At 43.1% G+C, this 26,638-nt stretch overlaps 1 protein-coding gene across 2 annotated transcripts in view; it reads left to right on the forward strand.

Annotated features, from left to right (window-relative positions):
• The window catches only part of LOC138966881 (protein patched homolog 1-like), a 78,283-nt gene that overhangs the window by 13,079 nt on the left and 38,566 nt on the right, over positions 1-26,638 (forward strand). For both annotated transcript variants that reach the window (XM_070339265.1, XM_070339266.1), the window contains exons 3-12: positions 10,181-10,367; positions 10,925-10,994; positions 11,388-11,485; positions 13,267-13,393; positions 14,612-14,704; positions 17,795-17,916; positions 18,518-18,665; positions 19,321-19,452; positions 20,005-20,163; positions 20,705-20,797. In XM_070339265.1, the coding sequence (XP_070195366.1) occupies positions 10,181-10,367; positions 10,925-10,994; positions 11,388-11,485; positions 13,267-13,393; positions 14,612-14,704; positions 17,795-17,916; positions 18,518-18,665; positions 19,321-19,452; positions 20,005-20,163; positions 20,705-20,797 (1,229 nt within the window). The remainder of the gene's footprint in view (positions 1-10,180; positions 10,368-10,924; positions 10,995-11,387; positions 11,486-13,266; positions 13,394-14,611; positions 14,705-17,794; positions 17,917-18,517; positions 18,666-19,320; positions 19,453-20,004; positions 20,164-20,704; positions 20,798-26,638) is intronic.

A 26,638-nucleotide genomic window follows, 5' to 3' on the forward strand; every position in this document is an offset into this window, starting at 1 on the left:
TATTCAAGGCGCAGGGATTTATTTATGCCGTGTGAGATGGAATTTTTTTTACACAATACATCACGCATTCACATCGGCCAGCAGATCGCAGCCATTTCGGCGCATATCCTACTTTTCGCGGCCTATTATTCCAAGTCACACGGGTATTTTGGTGGACATTTTTATCTATGCCTATACAATTTTGCCAGGAAAGACCCTTTTGTCAATCGTGGGATCTTTAACGTGCACACCCCAATGTAGTGTACACGAAGGGACCTCGGTTTTTCGTCTCATCCGAAAGACTAGCACTTGAACCACCACCTAGGTTAGGAAAGGGGGGAGAAAATTGCTAACGCCCTGACCCAGGGTCGAACTCGCAACCTCTCGCTTCCGAGCGCAAGTGCGTTACCACTCGGCCACCCAGTCCTGGTGATGGATCGCAATGTCATTTAGCTCCATCACTCTCTCGGTCTCTGTCTTTCCCTGCATGTCTCTGTCTCTCGCTTACTCCCTCTCAATCTCTCTCTGTCTCTATCTGCCCCTCTCTGTCTGTTTAATATCTGCCTCTCTCTGTCTGTCTGTCTCGCTCTCTCTCTCTCTCTCTCTCTCTCTCTCTCTCTCTCTCTCTCTCTCTCTCTCTCTCTCTCTCTCTCTCTCTCTCTCTCTCTCTCTCTCTCTCTCTCTCTCTCTCTCTCTCTCTCTCTCTGTTGTGAATGTTTTCAACGATTTGGGGTTAGCTCCTTGAAGTGTTTATGAGTAATATACCGGATGATATGAGTCTTTGAGGAGGTGGCATTAACACCATTGATGCGTTTTATCGCCAGAAATGTACTTTTTTCTTCTCGCGCCTGCGGTAAGGGAGACTCCAGCGGTGAATGTGAGGAACAATTAATTCTTGTCTACACCCAGACATACACTGTGAGGTGTAGTGTGGCCCCGCATCGCAATCGGGTGCTTTAAAATAAAGACGTATGTACAACGTGAGCGGAACGTCGTACGAAAGTAAAGAATAAAAGAACAAACACAAGAAAGGCTTAGTTTATGGAAGTTTTATCATAAACAAACCGAAGCAAGGACAAGGACCTCAATCGGTTGATATTGAAAGTGGACCAACAAAAAACCACGCTTTGCATACATGTTGGACGTGCTCTATTGAGGTCTAACGAATGACGTCACTCACAACGTGCGTGGTCGTCCTTGGCGGTCAAGAAAGCCGCCGCGATCATTGCACAGACGACACTTCTAGACCGCCAATATTTTTTTGTGCGCATCACGTGCTCCACATAAATCGGCCGGAAACAAAGCAATTGGGAAACCGGCTGGATAAGGGGACAGGAAGCCCAATGACAGGACAGAGGTCAGGGTGCATGCATGTCTGTAACTTCATGTAAGATTACAACCAAGCTGCTTGTCCCAGCCCGAGATTAGTTTCGTCTCTGATAAATTTGTTAAAAAATAGAGGTTTTCTTGACTTTGGAGCTCACGTGAACCGCTCACCCGTTGTGGTGAGGTATGAATTTTAACCTCACTATGTATCACACACAGCTCTTGCGGAGGCGAACATAACTAGGCCAAAAGAAACGAGGAAGAGGGGGGGGGGGGGGGGGGGGTTGAGGGTGAGAAGGGAAGCGGGGGTGGTTGAACTTGAGGTGTAGAGGTGGCAGGTGTGTTTTTATATTGCCCCAAAATGTATGGAATGTATTAATGTTACGCCAGTGTTTTTGTTATTTGGCAGTTTCTTCTTCTGCTGTGGCGTTATTTGCACTGCCAAGGTCACAATGAAGCGAAATTATACGGAGGTGAAGACACAGTGTGGTTTTGTGTGTGTCTGTGTGTGGCCGATAGCGCTTTCTGTTTATAGCCAATGAATGCGGAATGACGTAAAGAGTTGAGTCTGTTATGTCAGTAAGGATGGGAGGGTTGTTTCGTTTTAAACAAAATTGGCTCAGTTTGTTTTGTTTTTGCTTGCCGCTTTTTCGTCTGTTTCTGTTTCAGAGAGGGAGTGAGGGATAGAGCAAGCACTTCCCTGATTTTGTCTCTGTTTATTTGACCAGTAGGTCATAGAGCAGGGACGCTGCTAGGAGTAATTTCTTCGGAAAATAGGCTGAAATGGCCATAACCGTTTTGGCAGTTTTAGTCCTTGCCACCCTTTTGTCACAAAGAATTTTTTTTTGGGGGGGCAGGGGGTTAAAATCAGTCTTGGTGTTTTGTCGACTGCCGGCGTGTAACGAAATCACCATTAAGTCAAGACCTTAAACTTGCAGACCGTTCTCAATGGCATCAGATGTTTGGCTTGTTTGAAGACAAGCACGCACGCTTAAATTATGCGTCCACTCGTCCACCTCTCTCATTACAAAAGTTGAATCTGTTCTTGAAAGACCGCCTTTTTGCGCCAGATTACGTTCCCTGGTTCCGAGGTTAACCAAGACCTCTTCTAGTTTGATGGTAGTTACACACGCGAGGGGTGGAATTGGATTCTGTCAGAACATGCTCCAACAGAAAACGATTTTTTTTACTGCTTGGAACTGAAAATGTTTGAGTCTTGCTGAAAAGGTAATTCCGGAGAGGGGCGTGCTTGGTCTTTGGAGGTGAACGTGTAAGTGATATCATTGAAGACATTGTTGAAATTACACGTTTTCCTTGTCTTGAACTGAAATACCGATCCTGCGCAATAGCAAGAGACAGATGATTTTTGGTTGATCAAGTTCTAGAAGGGTTCATGACTTGTTCAGCATCTGTCGCTGTAGCAAAGTGAGTCATGTGAACTAGTCATTAAATGGTTGTAAAACAGTACCTGTCTTGTGTGGCACCTCCTCTGAGAGTTCCCTTTCAAATCAAGACATATTCTATTCTCCAATGGACCGTATGGTCGGTTGAAAGAAATGAATCCTGTAAGGCAGTGAAGGGAAAAGAAGGTTTAGCAGATCTCCTGCATGTTCTGATCGTATGTCATGTGTACAATCAAATATGATTATTGTTTTTGTTTGTCCGTCCCGGAAGTTGAAAGTTCCGTGGAATGTAAATGACCATTTCAATAGAACAGTTCGGAAGGAGAGACTGCAAATGGCTAGAAGACACTAGTTCGGCCACCAGAAATGACGGTTGTCGTTAATTGTTCCGACCGACATCGTAGAATCACATACATACATGTGCCTTTCGACTTTTTGACCGACCATGAGTTTGAATTTCATAGGCAAAACGTTTTTAGGAATGACTCCTGCCGGCCAGAAGACTCCGCCGGGAATATAGTTGTCGTGAATTGTTGCGGCCGAAATCGAAAAAAATAGAATCACATCCTACTATCGGTGTTTTGACAGTCTAGAAAAAAAATGAATATTCATTCCCCGAATGCAAAGGGTTAATTCAGTGCAAATGTCCAGAGTGACTCCCGGCGATCAGAAAACGCCATTTTGTCTACCATGGATATGGTTGTCGTGAATAGTCCCGACAGTCTTCTGTGGGGGCTGGCAGTTACTGGTCATGTCTGTCAACGCTAGTCACTGGACTTTCCTTTGTTGGTTACTGTTTTGTTGCTGTGCTTGACGTTTATTGCATGGTCCTTACATGTTCATTGGTCACTGGAGCTGTGTGAATATATGCACGGAGGAGATCTTGGACGGTGCGGTGTACTTGCATGACCTCAGCGATCTAGTGCGTTCCAATGTCTTGACCGTTGCTTTTGGAAACTGTCGACAGTCAATGGTGGATACACTGTAGTAGTATGATTTATTGTTGATGAAGACAGACTTGTATGCAGGTTTTTTGGGGGACAAAGTTGAACTATAATTGTGATTGTGAAGGAAATGAAAGGCTCTGTCTGACTCGCACAACTCAGTAACCCCCTCTCCCCAAAATAAAAACAAAAGAACACCCTCATAACTACTGAATCCACCTTTCATCACAGTACATTCTATGGCTCATTCATAGAAAGGCGTGCCATAAAACCACCAACCATGTGCACCTTCATATTCTGCTTGAAACCCGTCATGGCTAGATCCGATTCCGTCGATGTGACCTGCACACGCTTTCCCATGGCCTGAATCTGAAAGGACTAATTGCCTGGGTATTTTGCGTAGACAAAGAGAAAGCGTTTGCAGCTTGTAGAGATCAGGGTACGGGGGGATGCGGGTGATTGGGGAGAGAAACGGGTGGCTGGGGTGGCGATGCAAATGGGTGCTAAAAGAGTGCCGTCAGAGATGAAACGCTGACAGAGTTGTCGGTGTTGACTTCCACATGGGGTGTCGCCACTAGCACTTCCGGTGCCTTCCCTGCCTACTGCGCCCTCTGGTGGCCGGGGCCACGCGAAGGGGAGATCACTGCAGGCGCTGTGGGATCAGGGGAAATGAATGTTCTTTTTGTTTTGATTTTGTTTTTCATTTGTCACAATTGTGTGTGTGATTGAGACTCCACACCAAGGGGCTTATTGCTTTTTATTAGCGTCCGCCTTCCGTCCGTAATGTTTGCTTCTTCCTGTTCTGGTCACGTCTGAACTAAAAATGCATTAAATTCAAAATCTTTGCACTTATGTCATCAAGGGTTAAGGGACTTTGCTGCGTTATGTGCGTCTGTCTCTCTGTCTCTCTCCCTCTCTCCCTCTCTCTGATTCTGTCTTTTATATCTTTGGATTCTAGCCCTCTATCACCTCTGGCCCTTCAGCCACCTTTCCCCTTCCTTCCTCCCCAGACGATTCTACCTTCCACGACCCCATTTCGGGGTGCACGAGCGCGAGCAAAAAAGCTGTGACCTAACATTTAGCACGGATTAGTCAGTACTTAGTGAATGTATTACACACATATCACACCAGAGGTCACATAGACACTCATATTTGCGTGTGCCGAGTTGGAGCACTTGAACGGTGCCAAACCAGAGACTGCTGTGGATCTCTGGAGGCATGCTCCTGCTGCCTTCTGCCTGTGGGTGGTTCCTGACATTTACCGTTTCTTCCATCTATCCGCAGTGGTGGTGGTGGTGGGGTGAGGAATGGTACAGGGGCAGGGTGTGGGGGTGGGGGTAAGGATGGTGCAGGATTAGAGGTGGCAGTACAGTATTATGGGGTGAGGGGGTGTGTTCGGAGGAATGGGGTGAGGAGGTGTGTGTGTGTGTGTGTGTGAGAGAGAGAGAGAGAGAGAGAGAGAGAGAGAGAGAGAGAGAGAGAGAGAGAGAGAGAGAGAGAGAGAGAGAGAGAGAGAGAGATCCGTGCTTGTATGACATCAGTTCTTCAAGTGCATTTTGGATTTGAGATGTGGAACAGGTGTAACCATAACTTTGTGCTGTAAAAGCACTTAGCTCTTACACAATGTAGAACCATTATGAAGTCATGTCAGTGAGAGGCCTACAAAATCAGCGGATAATGACACACTGAACCATATCCCATTGATTATACCAACTTGTTCTTTTCATAGAAGCCGATTTTTCGCTTTCACCCCTTCATGCCAAATCTCGCGATATAATTCACGCAACGTAGCGAAAATATGACTGATGGTATGTGACGTAAAATAAAAAGTACACAACACACGAAGTCCTTGTAGACGGTTTTTAGCAAACTTGTTTTCTTCGCTAAGAATCTGTCTCCGAAGATGGATGTGTGTAAGTTTGCTATTCCATTCATCAGTTGAAGATAGCAGTTTCGTCAAGAAGACGCCAGAGGTAACACAAATTTGGCTAACAGTGACTGCACAAGCCATGTTATAGCAATCAGGAGATAAACAACACACGTAAGAAAATATTTCCACACGAAAGCGCAAAATCATACATGCAGACATAAAAATATCTCCCGCAAAACAAAGAACTTTCTTTTCTTTTCTGTTTCCCTCCCCGTCTCAGTTTCTGGGTAGATCTATGCCTCCGGAGGTGTTGTCGAAGGGTGAACTACTGCAACATGATACGTGTACGAAGACATAAAAAAATAATCTGCCTCCGGAAGAGACCAAGAAAAGCCACCTCCCCCAGAACATACCAACAAAAAAATCTCCCTCAGAACACACACCAAAAAGAAATCTCCTCAAGAATAGGCATAACAAAAATCTCCCCACACAACAGACGTAAATACCCCCCCCCCCCTCTCCAGAACAGATATGTATATAAAAAAAATCTTCCCCCAGAAACAGACATTAAAAAATCGCCCTGAAAACAGAGAACTTTCTTTTCTCCTCTCTTCATATCTATCTCTGTCTCTCTGTCTCTCCCCCCCCCCCCCCCCCCCTCTCTCGCTCGCTCTCTTTCTCTCTGTCTCTCATTCTCTCTTTCCTTTCTTCTTCTTCTTCCATCTTCTTCTTTTCGTAGCCCCAGATTGTGGGTAGATGTGTGTCTATGCAGTCGTGGCTCCAGAGGGGTGAGGAGGCTGCGGTGTGCAGAGTGCACTATTCCATTCATCGCGGCCCCCAGCGCCACGCGCGTCCCGTGCTGACGTAGTCTCGGTAAACAACAATGGCCGCCACAGGCAGCCTTGGGGGAGGCTGATGGGTGTCGGTTTTATCCTCCCGCTTTGATGGTACCCGGGCGTGTTTACTCAAAGACGGGTCTGGAAGACGGGTGGCTTTTGGGTGGGATCCCTTTTACTTCTCGGAACTTTGTGTGGAACTGTGTGGTTCCGGGTATGTGAGAGGAATTGATGCAGGAAGATTTGTTTTTTTGAGAAGTAAAAGGACACACAGACGTAGTTTTTGCTTTGTAAAGCGCTCCGCGCTGTAAGGGAAACGCAATATAACATTAAATGTACATTTAAAAAAATATTGTTTGTTATTTTCATTTTTATTATTATGGTGTACTAATACTTTGTAGACTTGTGTTAGATTGGTTGTGGTGTAGATGGTGTGTGTACGTGTCTGTGTTTGTGTGTGCAGAAATAAACAAGAATGTTGCACCATACATATTACTAAGCAGTACTACATTAATCCCTGCAGACTTGACAAACGTTTGTTTTGAAGGGATGCCATCTTCAGTGGTAAGGTTTGGAAATAATGGAAAGCAGACGAACTCCTAGTCGACGTAGTCCTAGCACAAAGAAATGAGAATACAGTTGAGAAAGTAAGAGAGACTTTAGATGGTATAATAATAAATTTTCTTGTGTACAAACATAAGGTGCGATAAATGTGTGCCTGTGTGTGTGTGTGTGTGAGAGAGAGAGAGAGAGAGAGAGAGAGAGAGAGAGAGAGAGAGAGAGAGAGAGAGAGAGAGAGAGAGAGAGAGAGACCTGCCGACTTTCATATGAGGACATCGACAAAGAACTCTTTTTTACTTTTTTTTGTCCCAGACACAGGTGTATTTCAAGAACCCCTGCTTATTCTGGAGTGCGGTGAATTTGTTCAAGGATCAACAGAATAATGTGGAAACCGTGATAAGGATCGCACTATTTGATCCGGGTGGTGTCGGAATCCCGGCCCCCGTAAATCAGGGTACGGGTACCTCGCCACTCGGGTAGATCGGATTCAGTTTATGCAGATGACTTTCTTTTTCTAAAGGGCTGAAGAGACGGGTTCGTTTTTTAACGTGTGATGCGAGTAGAGGGTATAGAATTTGTACTATCGCTTATAATTATATGCAGGGGCTATGAAAATGGTGTGTAGAGACGGTATCGTGTCGGTTCGTTTTTACATTTGGTCAAGTCTTTTTCTTTTTCTTCTTAGATGCCCGAAATTTTATTCCGAGAACAGCCCTAGTGATGCTGTTATTCGGAATGTTTGTTATATATTATATTCAGGATTGCTCAGAGAATCACGCTTTTTAGTCTTTATCCAGTTTGACGATATTGGACTCCTTGAAGATTTGTAGTGCCATTGTTTAAGATTTGTGAACTGCCTTGTAGTGCCATCGTCTCTTCGCATTCTCCAAACAGGTATTGGTTCATACGGAAGAGTGGAATAATTATGTTCTGCTGGTAACTGAACCATAGATGTCAGTTTATGTCAATTCTGGTTGCGTTCTTTATTTCACCCTTTGTCATATTTTTGAGTAAGTTTGTGTGTGGTTGGATAGCCATTGATCTTGTAAGAAAAAAAAAATCCATTTTCACTTGGGTTACATTTGTCATATTGTTGTGCCTATCATCTGAGAGAATAGAGAGGCCTTCGTTTTATTGATGTTTATGGACTTCTCTAATTCAGACCTTCGATGCTCACGCACGTTAGCCAGTTATTCAATGTATGTAGCATCTGTGACCGTGCTCATGGCTTTATTGATGTGTCTTTCACTATAAAACGTTGCAAGTATTTTCACACATGTGCACTGGCCATAAAAACCGCCACATGTTTTCAAAGGAACCCCGAAATTTATGCGAGCTCTAAAAGTTTTTGTGGCTTGGTCAGTTGTTACCTGTCAATGCAAAGCATCCCTGCGAAGTCTTCGCTGTACTGCAAACTTTATCAGAAGTTTCGGAGTCCCTGTCTGAGCGATCCAGAAGAAGAAGATACAAAGCATATTCAAGCGTGGCGTCTTTGATTTTTTTCAACCGGCTGTGAATCTCAAAAGAAAGCGTGGATACATAAACAATATCCTGTTCTTGTGTGTGTGTGTGTATGTGTGTGTGTGTGTGTGTGTGTATGTGTGTGTGTGCCTTTGGGTTTTGTTCAAGCATTTAAACAGATGTTCTCTGACACGTGCCCGATAATAAACTTCATCATACGTGTGTGTGTGTGTGTGTGTGTGTGTGTGTGTGTGTGTGTGTGAAAAAAAGAGAATGCAAGTGTGTGCTGAGAGAGAGTGTGTGTACACACATTCGAGCATGTGTTGTTTTCCTCTTACACAAGGCTTGCGTAACCTCCACCTTCAAACAGTGGGTTGCCTTTTTAGCCAGAATTTGATAGGTGCTGCCTGTGCTTTTTCGTGCGCGTGCCCCTATTGCCTCCGTGATAGAGAGAGAGAGAGAGAGAGAGAGAGAGAGAGAGAGAGAGAGAGAGAGAGAGAGAGAGAAGAGAGAGAGAGAGAGAGAGAGAGAGAGAGAGAGAGAGAGAGAGAGAGAGAATCCGATCAGCATACAGCGCACGCACGCACGGAATTATTCACGTATACCACCAGCATAATTATTAGCCTAGTTTTCCACATTCCCACACAGTCACAGCACGTGCAAGTCCAAGGAACCAAAAGTGAGATCAAGTTTGCGCGCTCTGCATAGGACTAGGAGTCAGTGTGTGGGTCAAAAATAGAAGCAGAAGCAGGTGAGGTACTAGAAAGAACGCCGATCTATCCGATTCATTCATACCGTACCCCTCCAACTATACTCACGAGCCACCCCCCCCCCCCCCTCACCACCCTCTCCTTCCCTCGCCCTACGCACCGCACTCCGACCTCGCTCGGTCACGGTAGACTGGCACACCTACAATTGTTGCTAGGCAACCGTCTTTGCTAAGGTGAAACCACCCACCCCGCGCTTGTGTCCGCTGTGAAAAGACGGCTTTTGGGAGGGAGGGAGAGGGCCTGTGTGATTAAGTCCAGTCAGTGTGTTAGCGGTCACCTCCCCCTCCATTCGTTTTGCCTTTCCGATGTCATCATTCTTTTCCATGTCGAGTATCTTTACTTGATGAGATGACTTCTTGTTTTGCAATGTCACAGTGTAAAGTAGACTCGTAGATTCACGCTAACCTGTGTGTACCCCCCTATAACACACACACCCGAAAGTAGATGAGCTGATTTATTGTTATTTTTATTTTTTATTTGACCTCAGTTGCATGCAGGCTGCTTCAACCTGACTTTTTTGCCTTTTTGGGGAAGGGTGGGAGGGGGGGGCATCCTTCTTCATTGGTCTTTTTTTTAACTGACATTTCTTCATTAAATAAAAAATATATCATTAATAATTCTTACACAAGATCTACTTAAAACAAGTTTTCTATAACGCAGTTCCCTGTCAAAAATGCATAAAATGTCCTGGGGGGAACCATACCTATAAATACCAATGCACATTTTCTGGCTGTTCTTATTCAATGTAAATGCCTTGCCAGATCTGAGATGATGAGCCAAACTCTTATCACAGGAAGGACTGTGTTTTAAAGAAAAGCCTGCATTTTCACATCATTGTTTGTCTGTCCGTCTCATTTAAAGATCAGTAGGTCCAAGTACCCGTGATTGTTTTATTGTGGTAAGTATTAAAAGTAAACGGTCCAAAGGTTCATCATTCTTCTATTTTTATTCTTGATTTTGGAACTTAAGCTGTCGATCTGTTTCGTATTATTTTTGCTCACACTGTAATGTTTTTCTTTCTCTGTTGCAGCGGGGGGTCGGTTGGAAAAAGAGTTGAAATACACACGGAGGGTGTTAGGGGCGGGGAGCGGTTCAACGTATGAACAAATCATTCAGACCCCCAAAGAGGCGAAAAATTTGTTGAACATGGACTCCATACGGTTACACTTGGATTCCGTGTACGAGGCTACGCAAGTACAAGTGCAAATAGATGGAATGTGAGTACACGGCACTTGTTTTGTCTATCTGTTTTCTTACTGCTATTTTCAACACCTTTTTTTAAAAATTGCTTGTCTAAGGCCAAAAAAAAAAAATAGTCTGTTTACGGTAACCCGACCGACCCTATTTTTTTCGCGCGACCCTAGACTTTTTTTGGCATTTGGGGGGAAAAAAAAAATCTTTTGTTTTTTTTGCAAAATAACGTAAAAATATGGTTTTTTTGGGGAAAAAAAAATCCCGACCTACCGACCCTATTTTTTTGGCCTATGTTACCGTAAACAGACCTATTTTTTTGTGGCCTAATTGAATTGAATGGGCACAATAAGTGTAGCTTGATGTAAATGGTGTAGAGGGAAAATCGTCCTTGATGAAAGTGTCACTGTCATACGCGACACAAGTTTTAGTTTTTAGCTTGTCAGAATGTTGTGTATTTGCAGAACATATTAAAACATAATTTAAAATCAGTGTTCATATCCATGTTCGTCTTGAGTGTGTGTGTGTGTGTGTGTGTGTGTGTGTGTGTGTGGCCTGAACATATTTTCTTTCTTTATTTCAGAACGTGGAAATTTCGGGACATTTGTTACGCCGCAAGCTTTCCAGAGATGGAACATCCCATTTTGGATCGAGTAAGTGGTTCAGGATGTTACAGATATTTTCTTGCTGGTGTGTGTGTGTATGCGTGTGTGTATGCGTGTGTGTGTGTGTGTGGAGAAGTGGGAGGGAGAGGAGGAGGCTACGTGTACGTCTAATTTTTTTCCATTGAAGTATTATTGAGAAATGTTTAATGTTGATGGGGAACGTTTTTAAACTGAACGGTTTTGTTAAGTTCTTGGCCTAAACTATCTATCTATTTCAATCATTTGTCAACGTCCTTTGTGGTGATGCTGTAGAATTGGGATGTTTGAATCGCCTCTCTTGGATTCTATTATGGGACATTTTTAATTCATTACAATAATTAATATTTGAGTAAAGTAACAAGGAATAATGAAGTAAATGCTCTGTAAATATTTGCTTTGCAGATTTTGCCATACTTGTTACCATGTGTGATAATTACACCCATCGACTGTTTCTGGGAGGGGAGTTTACTGCTAGGACCAGACTACCCCATCGATACTGGGTAAGTGTCGTAACCCTGTGTCTGTCTGTCTGTATAACCTCCTTTCTGCTTGGCTCGGACTGACCGCAAATCTGTTCATCTGTCTGTCTGTTTGTCTCTCTGTCCTCACTCTTTGTGAGATTCATCGGTAGATTAGTAAGATAGAAAGAATAAAGCGTGATCGTTGACAGATACTTTTAATTGCGCAGATAGATATATAAAAAGAAAAGAAAAGAAGGAAACAATTGCAGGGAATCGAAAAAGTTGACCGATTTATACCACAACCTGCGTACTTAAATTTAGACAAAGAAAAGAAAAAGGAACAATGAAAAATACACTTTCTCGAAAGAGTTTTCTTCTGCACATAACTACAATCTGCACAGATAGATACATTAAGAAAAGCAAAGAAGACGAAGAGTGGGATAGAATCAGAAGAAACCTACACTATTTCGGAATAGAGTTTGCCAGCGCATTCCACACCACAATCTGCGCAGATAAACACATACAAAAAGTAGGGAAAAACAAAAAACAAAAAAAAACGAACTTCTTCTTAGCGTATCACCAATTCTTGTCCCAAATAGAAACATTTTCTGAGAGGACGTTAACTCCCCCCTTTAGTTACCAACGAACTTCAACCCGCAACTGTACACTGCACTAGCGTAAATGAAGGGGGGGGGGGGGAGGTTTCACGATATTGCGGGGTGATTCATCCCATTCACCTGTCATCGACAGTACAGGTAAACAGGCACGGGTGAGAGGCTGCGCTATTTTGCGGTTAGCTGATCAGAATGCCGTTGACACGTTGTCACGCTTCGACACCCTCGCCTTGTGGGTGGCCTCTCTCCTTTTCTTTTCTCTTCTCTTCTCTTCTTTTTTTCTCTCTTATCTTTTCTTTCTGTCTTTTGTACAGCCGGTCTTCTTTTTCGTTGTTGGTTACACCACCATCTGTGGCGATTGAAACTTCTGGATTAGGCCACACACAAAAAATAGTCTGTTTACGGTATCCCGACCGACCCTATTTTTTCGCGCGACCCTAGACTTTTTTTTGGCATTGATGGGGGGGGGGGGGGGGGGGGGGAGTCTGTGTTTTTTGGCAAAATAACTTAAAAATACGGTTTTTTGGAGAAAAAATAAAAAAATCCCGACCTACCGACCCTATTTTTTTGGCCTATGTTACCGTAAACAGACTATTTTTTGTTGTTGGCCTTATGGTGCCTTTACTTCTGTGGCTTGGTTTGCACGAAGAAATACATTTTAAGGCAGGGATATAGGAGGGTATGGGGGTATGCAAGGGGAAGGGAAGGGGAACAGCATTTTGCAGTGACACGCACAGTTGAGTATGATCAAATATATTTCCGACTGAATGCTGCCGTCCTGTGTGCTATAAATCTCTCTTTCATTAATCGTCAGAACGAAACCTTTGACTAAATGCCAGTTTGAAGAAGCACTTCGAGTGGCTAAATTTAACAAAGAGTCATAAGGATTTTTTACGCACCCACCCCTCTCCACCCGCCCTCCCCAACGATATCTACGGATTCTGTACCCTTATTTTGAGTTTGCCAATATTCTGCTTATTTCTAACATCCAACATTTACTCTTTTTCACGACACGGATTTTCTTTAACGGATGTCTTTGGGGGAAATATTGATTGCGTGAAATATTGATTTGGTGAAATATTGACTGCGTGAAATATTGACTGCGTGAAACATTGATTGCGTGAAATATTGACTGCGCGAAATATTGACTGCGTGAAATATTGATTGCGTGAAATATTGATGGCGTTCTTTCCTCTCAATCAACAGTGGTATTAACGGAATCCCAGAAACGTTGACCTGGGCCAACCTGAACCCGGTGGACATTGTGGCCGGCTTGGTCAGTCACCCGAAAACGCTGGACATTGGCAAACAGCTGGAGGACATCATGAATGCTGTACGTACAGTGTGCTAAACTGCATTCTCTCTCTGTCTCAGTTTCTGTTTCACCCTCTCCCTGACTCGCTCTCTTTCTCTCTCGCTCTCTTTCTCTCTCGCTCTCTTTCTCTCGCTCTCTTTCTCTCTCGCTCTCTTTCTCTCTCGCTCTCTTTCTGCTCTCTTTCTCTCTCGCTCTCTTTCTCTCTCTCTCTCTCTCACTTTCTCTCTCTCTCACTTTCTCTTTCTCTCTCTCCCTCTCTCTCCCTCTCTCCCTCTCTCTCTCTCCATCCCTCTCTCTCTCTCCGTCTCTCTCTCCCTCCCCCTCTCTCTCCCCCCTCTCTCTCCCCCCTCTCTCTCCCCACCCCCCCCTCTCTCTCTCTCCCCCCCTCTCTCTCTCCCCCTCTCTCTCTCTCCCCCCCCCCTCTCTCTCTCCCCCCCCCTCTCTCTCTCTCTCTCTCTCTCTCTCTCTCTCTCTCTCTCTCTCTCTCTCTCTTAGTTTTTGCAGAAAGATCGTCATGTTATTGTATGTATGTTCACCCATATCATAAGGGGCAATGACTTATATGATTAAACAATCCAATCCAATCTAATCTCTCTATCTCTCATATCCCCGTCCCTTTTGTTTAATGTGCAATAGAAGCACTTTAAGAATTTAATGAGAATCAAATTCTGTGAAATTATGTCTAGTTTATGCCACGCGGGTCTGTTGTTATGTATGACATTTTTATCGCTTCGAACTTGTCACACAATTGCCATTCAGTATCTCTCTTTTTTTTTAATTGACTTTTTTTCATAGAAAAGAGGGCAAGTAACGTGTACTCATAATTCTGTTGTTGTTTTGCTCGCTTGGGTGATCGTTGACGGTTGTATTTGATTAATAATTGTTTAACGGCTTTATGGAGACTTCATTGAGGATTATCGTAAGATTGGGATGTGAACCATCCTTATCAGATCTCAAAGCTTCATTGTACATACTATTTTCTTCAATGAAGAAACTCAAAATACTGGCTCGTTCTATAACTTTAAGTACCTAAAATAAGTATTTGCTTGAGTTCGTGTCCTAGTTGCATATTTTAAATGGTCTTATTTAATGTATTTTGAATAAATTTTGTTTAAACCAGAGTACGGTTTTATGTCAGTCGTATGTAGCAGGTTTCTTTATTTGCTATCATTGCGTAGTGCGCTATCTGTCAGGTTCCAGTGCTGTAATGTTGACACGTCACTTTTGTTGTTGCAGTCTGGCATTGGGACGGGATACCAGCTCAAGCCATGTCTCAATCCACACGACCCCGAGTGTCCGGTCACTGCCCCCAACAAACACAGCAAGCAGGTCAGTTTTTCTCGCTGTCGTCGCCGTTGTAGTGGACGTTGTTTTGTTTTAGTTGCTGTCTTGTTCGGGTTTTTTAATTTTTAGATTCGGCCATAACTAGTGGTGATGATTATGATGGTAGTTGTGGTGTAGGTGACGACGATGTTGCTGCTACTTTTGCTACTGCTGCTGATGGTGATGATGGTGATGGTGGAGGTGTGAATGAGAGTTGCATTTATCAATTGAACAAATAAGAATGGAAAATAAAAAGCCCCATCAAACGTTAACGTGTGTACAATCCGAGACAACAGCTGGAAACCAATCTTGTCGGGTTGATGAAGAGAGAAAAACAGTTCAAAGAAGTTTGGTAGTGCTAGTTTAGCAAGTCTCCATATACTTTTAATTGGAAGTAACTTGCGCATGCATGTGTAAGACTAGATGATTATGATCTTCAAGCGTTTCAGTGCTCGTTTCTATTTCCGCTATTCGTCAGTACGTCCACAACGACATTGGTTTGAATGATACTTCCTAACGTATACGTCTCTTAAAGCTTGGTCGTGTGGCAGTCCATGGAATGAATAAAGTAAGTTTAATGCGCTAAACATTTTGGATTCTGTAACATATTACGTGTCCCAAATAGCTTGGGAAGCAACGATATGTCTCGCCCATTCAGAAGTTCAGACAACGAGGTGTCAATGCCAGTAGACTTTCACGGAAAGCAAGTAGCAAACAGTCTTGAAATTGCAAATAAGTTTCGCTCGTTGTTTTCTCTACTACAGCAAGAGAGGAAAAAAAGGGGGATTTAGGACTATAGGGAGGTCCCACGACGGATTTACGACACGAGGTCTGTCGCCGAGTCGGACATAAAACCCTTGGGTCAGACATCAAGGTGTAACTTGCTTTTCCGACGACGGTGTTTTTGTTTTGTTTTGTTTTTTTAATTCCGAAGACGAATAAGTCTGAAGGGGATACTGCAAGTGCAAAAAATGGCTACAATGAAATATATACTATGCAATCTATACGACCTCGGTCGCTGGCTAGAGAATGCTGAGAGATAGGTAGGTAACATTTTATGACTGAGGTTTAGGAAGAATAGGAGAAGAAATTAAAACGAAAAGAGAGAAGAAACGTTTTTTCGACAGATTCCGAAGACGTTCATTGAGAAACAGAGATAGAACGGAACCGTACCAACAAGATCGGACAAACAGACAGTCAGACTTATACATTACCTGCTATTCAGACTGTGAGACAGACAAACTGGATAAGACGCACGAACAGACAGGCACAATCGGACGGACAGACTGACAGACAGACAGACAGGACGAGCAAGGTGTCAAAGCAGGTAGGCCGTACAGACGAAGAGGACCAGCCATGATATTGACTTAAGACCCGGGCCGCGGAAGACGCGGTGTGTGTGGGGTGCCGATAATGAGTATTTTCTTTACGTGCTGCCAAAGCCTCTCGCCCTCTCTCTATGCACCTCTCTTTCTACCCCGTTACCGCTTCCTCCTTCCCCACCTGCGGTTCCCCCTATCGTTGTTTTTCTCTTTCTTGAGAATCGGGTGGCATACGGACCTACTACCTCTGACTGAATACAACCGCTTGCTTCCTTGGCTTGTTTGTGTGTGTTTTTTAATTTTTAATCTTTGGGTTTTTTTCAGTCTTGAGAATCGGGAAGCATACAAACCCCCTCACTCCCTCTGCACCCAACCGCTCTGTTCGTTGGTTTTCTCTTCTTCTTCAGAATCGGGTAGCATAAGGACCCCCACCCCTTCGCGACCTCCTTTTCTAGTGGCTCCTTTCCCCCCCGAGAATCGTGTAATATAACCCCCATCATTCCACCCTCCGTCGCACTGAGCCACTGTCTTTTGGTCTTCCTTTTTAAAAAAAATATCTTTTTAAGAATCGGGTGGCATACGGGACCCCCCTGCTTCATGTGCACCCCCTTTCCTTTTTCGTTGGCTTTTTCTTGAGAATCGGGTGGCATGAGGACCCCGGGTGGTGCGTGCAGTGGTAGGGGGTAGGTAAACATGCTCTATGCAGGGCTGTTTGCACAGTGGAGAGGCGAAACTTTAGACATCGTGGCAGTCTCCCCAATTTCTTTTTCTCCGTACATGTGTGTGTGTGTGGGGGGAGGGGGGGGGGGGAGTGTCTGTGTGTTGTGTCTGTGTGTTCTTCGTTCTTTTCTTCGTCCTTCGAATGTAGACACAGTGAAGATAACCGTTCGACAACGAGAGGCCTCCCTCGGCCTGGATTTGGATTATATGTTAATTGTTGTTTTTGTTTAGCTGCGTGGACATTTTGACCCTTTTTTTGTTGTAAAGTTGCAGTTTTCTGGTTTTATTGTTGCTGTGAGGTCCCGAGAGAGAGAGAGAGAGAGAGAGAGAGAGAGAGAGAGAGAGAGAGAGAGAGAGAGAGAGAGAGAGAGAGAGAGAGAGAGAGAGAGAGAGAGAGAGAGAGAGAGAGAGAGAGAGAGAGCTCTCAGGAGGTCCATGTGTGTCCATACTCAGGTGACCTTGGGTCAGACCCCGTGTCAAGACCAAGACCCCTGTTCTCCCCGTGTCATATTGACGCTCGCTGGGAGGCAGGACTGGACAGAAGGGCTTTTGTTGCCATTCAAATTGCGGTTAGGCTGGGTGGAGGAGGTTGGCTGGGTGGGCTGTGGGCTAATGGTGTCTGCCCAAACAGTGCAGACACAACGGTGGAGTCCCTTTCCCATTCTAATTGACCACTAAAAAAAACTCCCCAGCTTTGATTTGACAAAGCATGGAAATTCAATTCATGGTTAAGCCAATTACTTACATAAAATAAAAACAAAGGAATTGACTAATTTAATGATTGAAGTTTCTAGTAAAGGCAGCGAAGGGCAGGGCACTGCTGCGTATATGAGGTGGTGATTTAAAACGGCCGTACACCTCATCTTTCTGTTTGGATGACACTGTCGCATTCTCTTATGAACCAAGTTGCCGGCAGTGTTAAAGCGCTGATACGCTCAACAACAACGACACTCGTCAATCTTCCATCTGCTAAGCAGTCCCGGTCTAAATGCACAGAGTTTTGGGGGTATTTTTTGGCTGCTTTTTATGCTTATGTGACTGTTTTGTGTTTCAGCTGCCAGACCTGGGCGGAACCCTGACGAACGGGTGTACAGGGTTCTCCAGCAAATACATGCAGTGGCCGGAGGATCTGCTGTTCGGGGGAGTCATGAAGAACAAGACTGGACACATCAGCAGGTACACTACATTCTTCTCGTGTGCCAATGGCTCGGTTTCATTTTCTTGACTTGTTAAGACAATCCGTGTAAATGTTGGAATCACAGAAATGCAGGTTTTGGTACGAATGCCTCTTATTGCAGAGGAGAAGGAGGAGGAGGAGAAGAAGAGAAGAAAAAAATCAGGGGGCTTAGAAAAAAGAGAAATAACAGTAAAAGGAAAATTCCACATGACAACGCAATAGCAACCATGGGTATGACTCTACAGTAGGAAGGTTATATGAATAATCAGTAACATGATCTGACCGGTGATTCACACGATATTGAAAACCAAATCCTAGATCCTTACTCGCCATAACACAACACAGCTGTCGAACTGTCATCTTTGAAGGCTTTAAAAATAAAAAATAAAAAGCAAATTGGACAGTTGTGTTGTCTTTGTCCAGGTGAGAAAGACTCTCTTTAATTTTCAACTCACAGTAAACACTGAGTATTTTGCTGTCAGGATTTCGGCGTACTAGTCAGTTATCATGAAAACGCTCACAATAATTTTCATCCTGACAGGATCGAGGCCTACCAGTCAGTTATCATGAAAGTATTAATGATGATTTTTGTCCTGACAGGATTGAGGCCTACCAGTCAGTGCTGCAGCTGATGGGCGAGCAGGACATCTTCGAGTACTGGAAGGACACCATGAAGACCTCGGGGACCAACTGGGACAAGGATGCCGCCAGGCTGGTGCTGGAGACATGGCAGAGAAAGTTTGTCACTGTGAGTTGAACCTCTTCTTTTGGTTTAAACATAAGTTTATTTTAACAAAGGCTACAATCATGACATGTGTACAAAGTTCACAGAAACAGCAACAAGCTAGAAGCTTATAGTGGTGTTTCTGCATGACAGTACAACCTCTTCTTTTGGTTTAAACATAAGTTTATTTTAACAAAGGTTACAATCATGACATGTATACAAAGTTCACAGAAACAGCAACAAGCTAGAAGCTTATAGTGGTGTTTCTGCATGACAGTACAACCTCTTCTTTTGGTTTAAACATAAGTTTATTTTAACAAAGGTTACAATCATGACATGTATACAAAGTTCACAGAAACAGCAACAAGCTAGAAGCTTATAGTAGTGTTCCTGCATGACAGTACAACCTCTTCTTTTGATCCTTGTATTTTTTCGTTTTGCCTATGATGAAACGTTTCAATAACACATCTTGTTTATTCAATTTTTATAGAATTATGTGATGTTTTCACACTGACACCATTTCACAGGAATGTGTATTTATTGTCATCAATGACCTTTTTTCGCTATTTCATTTTAATTCATTTCTTTCATGTGCCCCATTGTTAATGTTGACTAAGCTTGATTTGCTTCGTTAAAAAAGGATTGAAATATGAACAACACATTTCCCAATGTGTTTCAGCTTGTGAATGACATAAACAACGCCACAACGAGAGACAACATCAACGCCTTCTCCTTCACCTCCCTCATGGACATCATGAAGGACTTCTCCAACATCTCTCTGACCAGGATCGTCATTGGATACGTCCTTATGGTACGTTTTGTCTCCCTCTAGCTGATTGGTTCCTTTTCTGTTCTTGTCGTTACGGAGCTGATTGCCAGATTGGTTTCTCTTCTGGGTCTATCAGATGGCTGATTGGCGGGTTTGCATTGCCAGAATATTTTGTGGAAGTTGCTTGGCTTCTGAAATCAGTTAGCCCAACAACAGAAACTGCCATTAGAAGTTTTGTTAGAAGGCATTCTGTTTCCACAAAATTGTTGCAAACATTAAAAACTCAGGTTTGCTTGCCACCCTTCAGCCATTTTTTCCTCAGATAACCAAAATTCTGTGTTAATTGATAAAAAGTAAACCTTCTGTTTTACCTCTGTCAATATTTGGTTCTATTACAGATCCAAGGACCAAACCTACTTAGAATAAACATTTTGTTAAATTCTTTTGTTTGGTGAAATTATGATGTAATTTGCTTGCGTTTAAAAAAAAAAATTGGAATCTCAAGTCTAGCTGTCTTGGATTTAGATAGAAATTTGTTTGATTTTTATTTCCATTTATCTTATTTTATTTTATTTTATTTGATTGTGATTGCAGTTGATCTATGCGTGCATCTCACTGATGCGATGGAACGATGCGGTGAACTCTCAGAGTGGGATCGGCATGGCCGGTGTCATGTTGGTGTCTCTGTCCGTGGCCGCTGGGCTCGGCATCTGTTCTGTCCTTGGCATCACCTTCAACGCCTCCACCACACAGGTAAAAAATAGTATTCCATTGCGTTGAATTTCACCTTTCTTCCTTCTTTTTTCTTCTTCTTGACTTTGGCAAGTGGAGCTTGTCTTAGGGAAAAGACACACATCTAGCACTCACCAATCTTCCTATTTTTTAATGAACATATTTATCTTCTGTTGTATTTATTTATTGATAGAATGATTCAGACAAAAAACAGTATAATGCACAACCGATGTTTTGACTTATTTCACATCATCCCATTTCTTGCCCTGAATCTTCCTCTGTTTTAATGTACCTATTTATTTTTTGTCATATTTATTTTTTTATTTATTGATTGATTTATGGATTGATTTATGGATTGATTGATTTTTACATTTATAATGTACAACCGATGTTTTGACTTATTTCAGATCGTCCTATTTCTTGGCCTGAATCTTCCTCCGTTTTAATGTACCTATTTATCTTCTGTGATATTTATTTATTTATTGATTGAGTAATTTATTTATTGATTGATTGATTGATTTATACATTTATAATGTACAAATGATGTTTTGTCTTATTTCAGATCATCCCATTTCTTGCCCTTGGTCTGGGTGTGGATGATATGTTTCTGATTGCTCACACCTACTCGGAAACTAGTAAACACATCCCTTGTTCGGTGAGTACTACTTCAGCGCTCTTTTCTCTTTCTCCATGTCATAGATGTAACTGTTGTCAGTGTCTTTACATGTGTTTTTGGCTTAGTGTATGTTTGTGATTCGTCTGACAAGAAGAAAAAAAAGTGTACCCGTTAGAATTCATGCCAGAGACCCTCTCCCCCACACATCCACCCATTTTTTGTGTCAATTATAGTTGATGAAGCAGAACATTTTTCAAAGAGCTGTGTTTTTTTATTTTTCTTTCTCCTGTATTTGTTTACAGTTGTTGGTGGAGGTGTAGTGATGTTGCTTTTGTCATGTGAAATTTGTGGTTATACGTGTAACGTCCTTGTGGAGAGGCAAGAGCCAAACGGTTTACTCCACGCCACCCCAAACCCCACCCCCATTCCCATTCTCTCTCTCTCCCTCTCTCTCTCTCTCTCACCCCCTCTCTCTCTCTCACCCCCTCTCTCTCTCACCCCCTCTCTCCCTCTCCCTCCCTCTCTCTCTCATTCACTCTCTCTCTCCCTCTCCAACTCAAATCTCTCTTTCCCTCCCTCTCTCTCTATCTCTCTCCCTATCTCTCTCCCTCTCTCTCTCACCCCCTCTCTCTCTCCCCCTCCCTCTCCCTCCCTCTCCCTCCCTCTCTCTCTCATTCACTCTCTCTCTCCCTCTCTCTCTCCAACTCAAATCTCTCTCTCCCTCCCTCCCTCCCTCCCTCTCTCTCTCTCTCTCTCTCTCTCTCTCTCTCTCTCTCTCTCTCTCTCTCTCTCTCTCTCTCTCTCTCTCTCCTTATTGCCTAAAGGTTTAGCTCTCGTCTTCTCTAGATTTCCTTCGTCCTACCGGCTGTTAATATCATCTTTTCTTTCTGATCTGTTATTTCACCCCCGCTTGTGTGTCATGCACTTGTGAACTTCCTTCCCCCCCCCCCCCCCCTAACAAACTCCCTCCCACAGAGCTAACCGTATATGTTTTTATTCACCTACTTTCAACCTTTACGTCCAGTCTGAATTTCCTTTTAACCTTGTAAATTTTAACTCTGAAAAAAAGTAAACAAAACAAATGAAGAAAAACTCCAACAAAAACAAAAGCACAAAAACAAAACAAAACTAAACAAACACACCAAAACAAAACATAAAAAAACCCATCTATCCGAACCCAAACGTGTGCACATACCATGAACTGTCTCCCATTTCAGCTCGAAGACTTTTTTGTCAACAAATATATTTGTGTCTTCTTTCAATCTGCTCTTGTTAGTAATTTCTGCTGCAAAACGAAACATAGCCATCAAGCACTAACACCTCTCATCCTTATGCAACTCTTCAACCTCGTATTCTTTTTTCGGCCAGCACTAAACAAATATTTGTTTATAACATTATTTTGTTTTAGTTCTTAGTGTTCGTTTCTCTCTTTCTCATTCTTTTTACATTTAGTCAAGTTTTGACTAAATGTTTTAACATAGAGGGGGAATCGAGACGAGGGTCGTGGTGTATGTGTGTGTGTGTGTCTGTGTCTGTGCGTGTGTGTGTGTAGAGCGATTCAGAGTAAACTACTGGACCGATCTTTATGAAATTTTACATGAGATTTCCTGGGTATGATATCCCCACATTTTTTTTCTTTTTTTCGATAGATGTCTTTTATGACGTCATATCCGGTTTTTTGTAAAAGTTGAGGCGGCACTGTCACACCCTCAATTTTCAATCAAATTGATTGAAATTTTGGCCAAGCAATCTTCGACGAAGGCCGGACTTCGGTATTGCATTTCAGCATGGAGGCTAACAAATTAATTAATGACTTTGGTCATTAAAAATCTGAAAATTGTAATTAAAATTATTTTTTTTATAAAACGATCCAAAATTACTTTTATTTTATTTTTCATCATGTTCTGATTCCAAAAACATATATATTCGGATTAAAAACAAGCTCTGAAAATTAAAAATGTAAAAATTATGATTAAAATTAAATTTCCGAAATCGTTTTAAAAACTATTTCATCTTATTCCTTGTCGGTTCCTGATTCCAAAAACATATAGATATGATATGTTTGGATTAAAAACACGCTCAGAAAGTCAAAACGAAGAGAGGTACAGTAAAGCGTGCTATGAAGCACAGCGCAACCGCTACCGCGCCAAACAGGCTCGTCACTTTCACTGCCTTTTGCACTAGCGGCGGACTACGTTCAGTTTCATTCTGTGAGTTCCACAGCTTGACTAAATGTAGTAATTTCGCCTTACGCGACTTGTTTCTTTCTGTCTGTATCTTCCTCTCAGCTCACTGTCTTTCTTTGCCTTTTCTCTGCCTTTTCTCTGTTTGTCTCTATGTCTGTGGGTTTGTGTGTGTGTGTGTGTGTGTGCACTCTCTCTCCCTCTTTGTCTATCAATCTCGATAATATCCTCTCCTTCTCTCTCTCTCTCTCTCTCTCTCTCTCTCTCTCTCTCTCTCTCTTTTGAAAACTTTGTTTCACTTGGCTGGTAGCCGGCAATGTTTTTCCCTTCATGCAAGACACACTGCTCATTGATGGTTAGATAGTGCGAGGAGGAACAAGGGGGTGGGGTAAGTACGAGGGGGGGGGATTTAGAGTAGGAGTATGGGGGGTAGATATGGAGGTGTAGAACGAATAGAGGAAGGAGGAAAGAGTGGCAGGGTGTGTGGGGGTAGGGTGAGGAAGGGGTGGAAGTGTTTGCCTGTTTGCCCGATCAAGTGGGACGGGGAGGGGGGTTGGAAGGCAAGGCTGGTGGCTTCCTGGGTGGTCTAGGCTGAAGCGCGGAGGCTCTCCGACATTGATGTGCACTTGAGAACAGGCAAACAGATCTCTGTGTGTTTGGATTGGGAGAGTCGGGTCGGCGGATGGAGAGAGAGAGAGAGAGAGAGAGAGAGAGAGAGAGCTTACTACTTGGTATAATAGGAGAACAAGGGGGAGAGGGAGGCTTCGTTGAATACTTTCGGAATTTTAAAAAAGGCCTAAGCATTTCAAGAGATTTGCAAGAGAGTCTTAAAAATCAGAGAGAGAGTGAGAGAGAGAGAGAGAGATCGGTGTTTCCGGTGTAAATTTTTGGAATTCTTAGCTGCACAAGCAGACAATGAAAAAAATTAATGAAAGTCATTTACTGAAAAAACAATAAGTTCAGAGAGAGAGAGAGAGAGAGAGAGAGAGAGAGAGAGAGAGAGAGAGAGAGAGAGAGAGAGAGAGAGAGAGAGAGAGAGAGAGAGAGAGAGAGAGAGAGAGAGAGAGAGAGAGAGAGAGAGAGAGACACACACACTCTGTTTCCCTGCACCTGCAGACTTGCCAATGACAAGTAAAATCCATTTGAGAACCAAGATTGCACGAAAGACATTGCGACTTCCCAAAGATCTTACATGGCAAAGAGATTTGTTTTAAGATTTCATTTACAGTCTGCATGTGCCAGACAGCATGTATTGAAAAGAACACCCGGTCCGATGACAGATGGTTATGCTGATAACTCTTTAACTGGAGAAAAATGCCACCAGCCAAGATTAAGCACGAAATTACTAAAGCACGCACATGCTTTTAAAGACTGGAAAAGACGCACACAAGCAGGTATACACAGTTTAGAGACGTGAACAGAAAATACATAAAAACGCACACACAAGCAAACACCAGAAAAGTACACGCACGCAAGCGCGCGAGGGACAGATGTCTTCGCTGTTTCACACCACACGTTTGAACACAAGTGTTTACGCACTTGTATTTGCGGCTTACTGATTTACACACAGATAAAGGGAAGGACAGCGAAAAAGCCAGCAAGCCAGTCAGACAGACAGACAGACAGACAGACAGACAGAAAGACGCACGTACACGCACGCACACACACACACACACACACTTACACTCACACTCGCACACAAATCCTTGCTCATTCCCATGCAACGTCAAACCACACTATCACATCGTGTCATCTCAGGAAACTCTCAGATAAAACGACTATAAAGTCCATCAACAGTGGCAGATAGAAGACAGCAACAGCCGTAACACAACGAAGCAACAACAACAGGAAAAGAAGGAAAGAACAGTAAAACCACAACCATTCCCTCGCCCCACAAACAGAGATTAAAAAAACCCAGACGAAAACAAAGCTGGAACAATTTGAAGCCATGACGTCGTAGAACCAACAAAATGAAGTCAATAAAAACAACAACAATAACAGTACAACCCTTATAGTGCGAAGTGTTTCTTTCTGTCTTGGTTTTCTTCTTTCTTTTCTTGGGCAGCCAAGACAAAACTCAATGTGTGGCATCGGTAAATTCCCGTTTACGTAATCCAATCCAGGTTTAGTGGCGCATATTATCGTCGTGGTGGCGCGCGGCTAAAAATATTGGATTGGAGTGTGGTGCTGGATTCCCGCCGTGTATGTGTCTTCCCATCATCATACCCTTCATTGTTGCCAGTTTTGTTGTAGAATCCGGGATTTTTCCTTTCCTCTTGCTTACTTTTCTTTCTGTATTTTTGTTGATATGTTTTGTTTTCTGATGTTGCCTTGCTTTCTGTATTTTTTGGAATGGGTATCTATTGTCTTTTCCTTGCCTTTGCTTCCCCCACGTTTCTTGTGGTTGGAGGCTTGTAAGCCATTCCCTCCCCTCTCCTCCCCTCACCCCCCCCCCCTTTCCTTCTTGATATAGCCTTGTCCTTTCCGGGACCCATAAGTCGTTAGTCTTGTTAATATTACAAAATTCAATCCTCTTTGCCCCCCCCCCCCCCATTTTTTTCTTCTCCTTTCTTATCCACAGCTTGCCATGGTGACACCGTACCCCCAAATCCCCCTCACCCACCCAATCCCCCTCACCCCCCCCCCCTCCTCACCCGCCCCCTTCCAAGTGTATCGAGTGGTTGCTCGCGAGCAGTGTTACCTGTAATTATTACCTGTTGTATCGGCGTGAGCATCTTGCTTCATGCTCCCCCCTGCCTACAAGGTGCGTGGCGGCTACCCCTTCATTCTGGGCTTGGCTCTTGCTATTAATCTTCTTGTTTCATCTTGTCTTGTCGTTAGCCTTGTCACCTTTGTGTGTGTGAGTGTGTCGGGGTTGGGGTTCTTGGTTCCCTTTTTGTGTGTGGTAAATGTGATACCTAAAAAAATAAAATAAAGGACAGGACAGACAAAAAGGGAGCAATAGAAGTCTCAAGCGATCATGCCGAATTATAGTTAAAAACCAAATATCCCAGATAAAAACAACGCAGTAGGTAACGCAACATGAACATTTCAACTCTATGTGTCAAACTTTGTGCGGTTTACCCGTCAAAGCAGCCGTTGTTAATGTTTGTGTACTTGTGCGGTTGTCACCATTTCGAATTTTATGCTTTGGTAGCCGACGTCGTGGGTGAGAGATGATACACTGATTGACCTTTTGGGGCCCGTGGGGGTAGTGTTTGTTATTTTTATGACTTGTACACTCGGCATAATAGTGGCTGTCTCATTCTTTATTCATTGCCTGCTTGCCTGTGGGGTTCAATCGGTACTTCTGGCGGCATTGCCACTTCTCCTGGTTCTAGTTCACTCGAATGACTTTATTTCTTTATTTCTCTCTTGCTAGACTCTATTTTTGTGTTTTGTTGGGTGTATTGTGTTGTGTTGTGTAATTTTGTGGTTGCTGTTTTGACAGGAATCATTTTCTAGGTTGTGGGTTTTTCAATGGTTGTTTGTCCTTCTATGTTTTCTTCATGTGTTTCTTTTCTTTCCTCTATGTCCTTTTTTTGAACTTGCTTCTTTTCTGCCTGTTTTTATGTTCTCCTGTTTTTGTAACTCCCCCCCCCCCCCCACATCCACATTTATTTTGTGATGTGTCCAAATGTTTATTTTGTTAGTTTATGTATTGCGCGTAACGAGCCAATGGGAAAAAGTGTATTGT

The sequence above is a fragment of the Littorina saxatilis genome, linkage group LG5 (genome assembly GCF_037325665.1).
Source record: "Littorina saxatilis isolate snail1 linkage group LG5, US_GU_Lsax_2.0, whole genome shotgun sequence".
Classification (NCBI taxonomy): Eukaryota; Metazoa; Mollusca; class Gastropoda; order Littorinimorpha; family Littorinidae; genus Littorina; species Littorina saxatilis.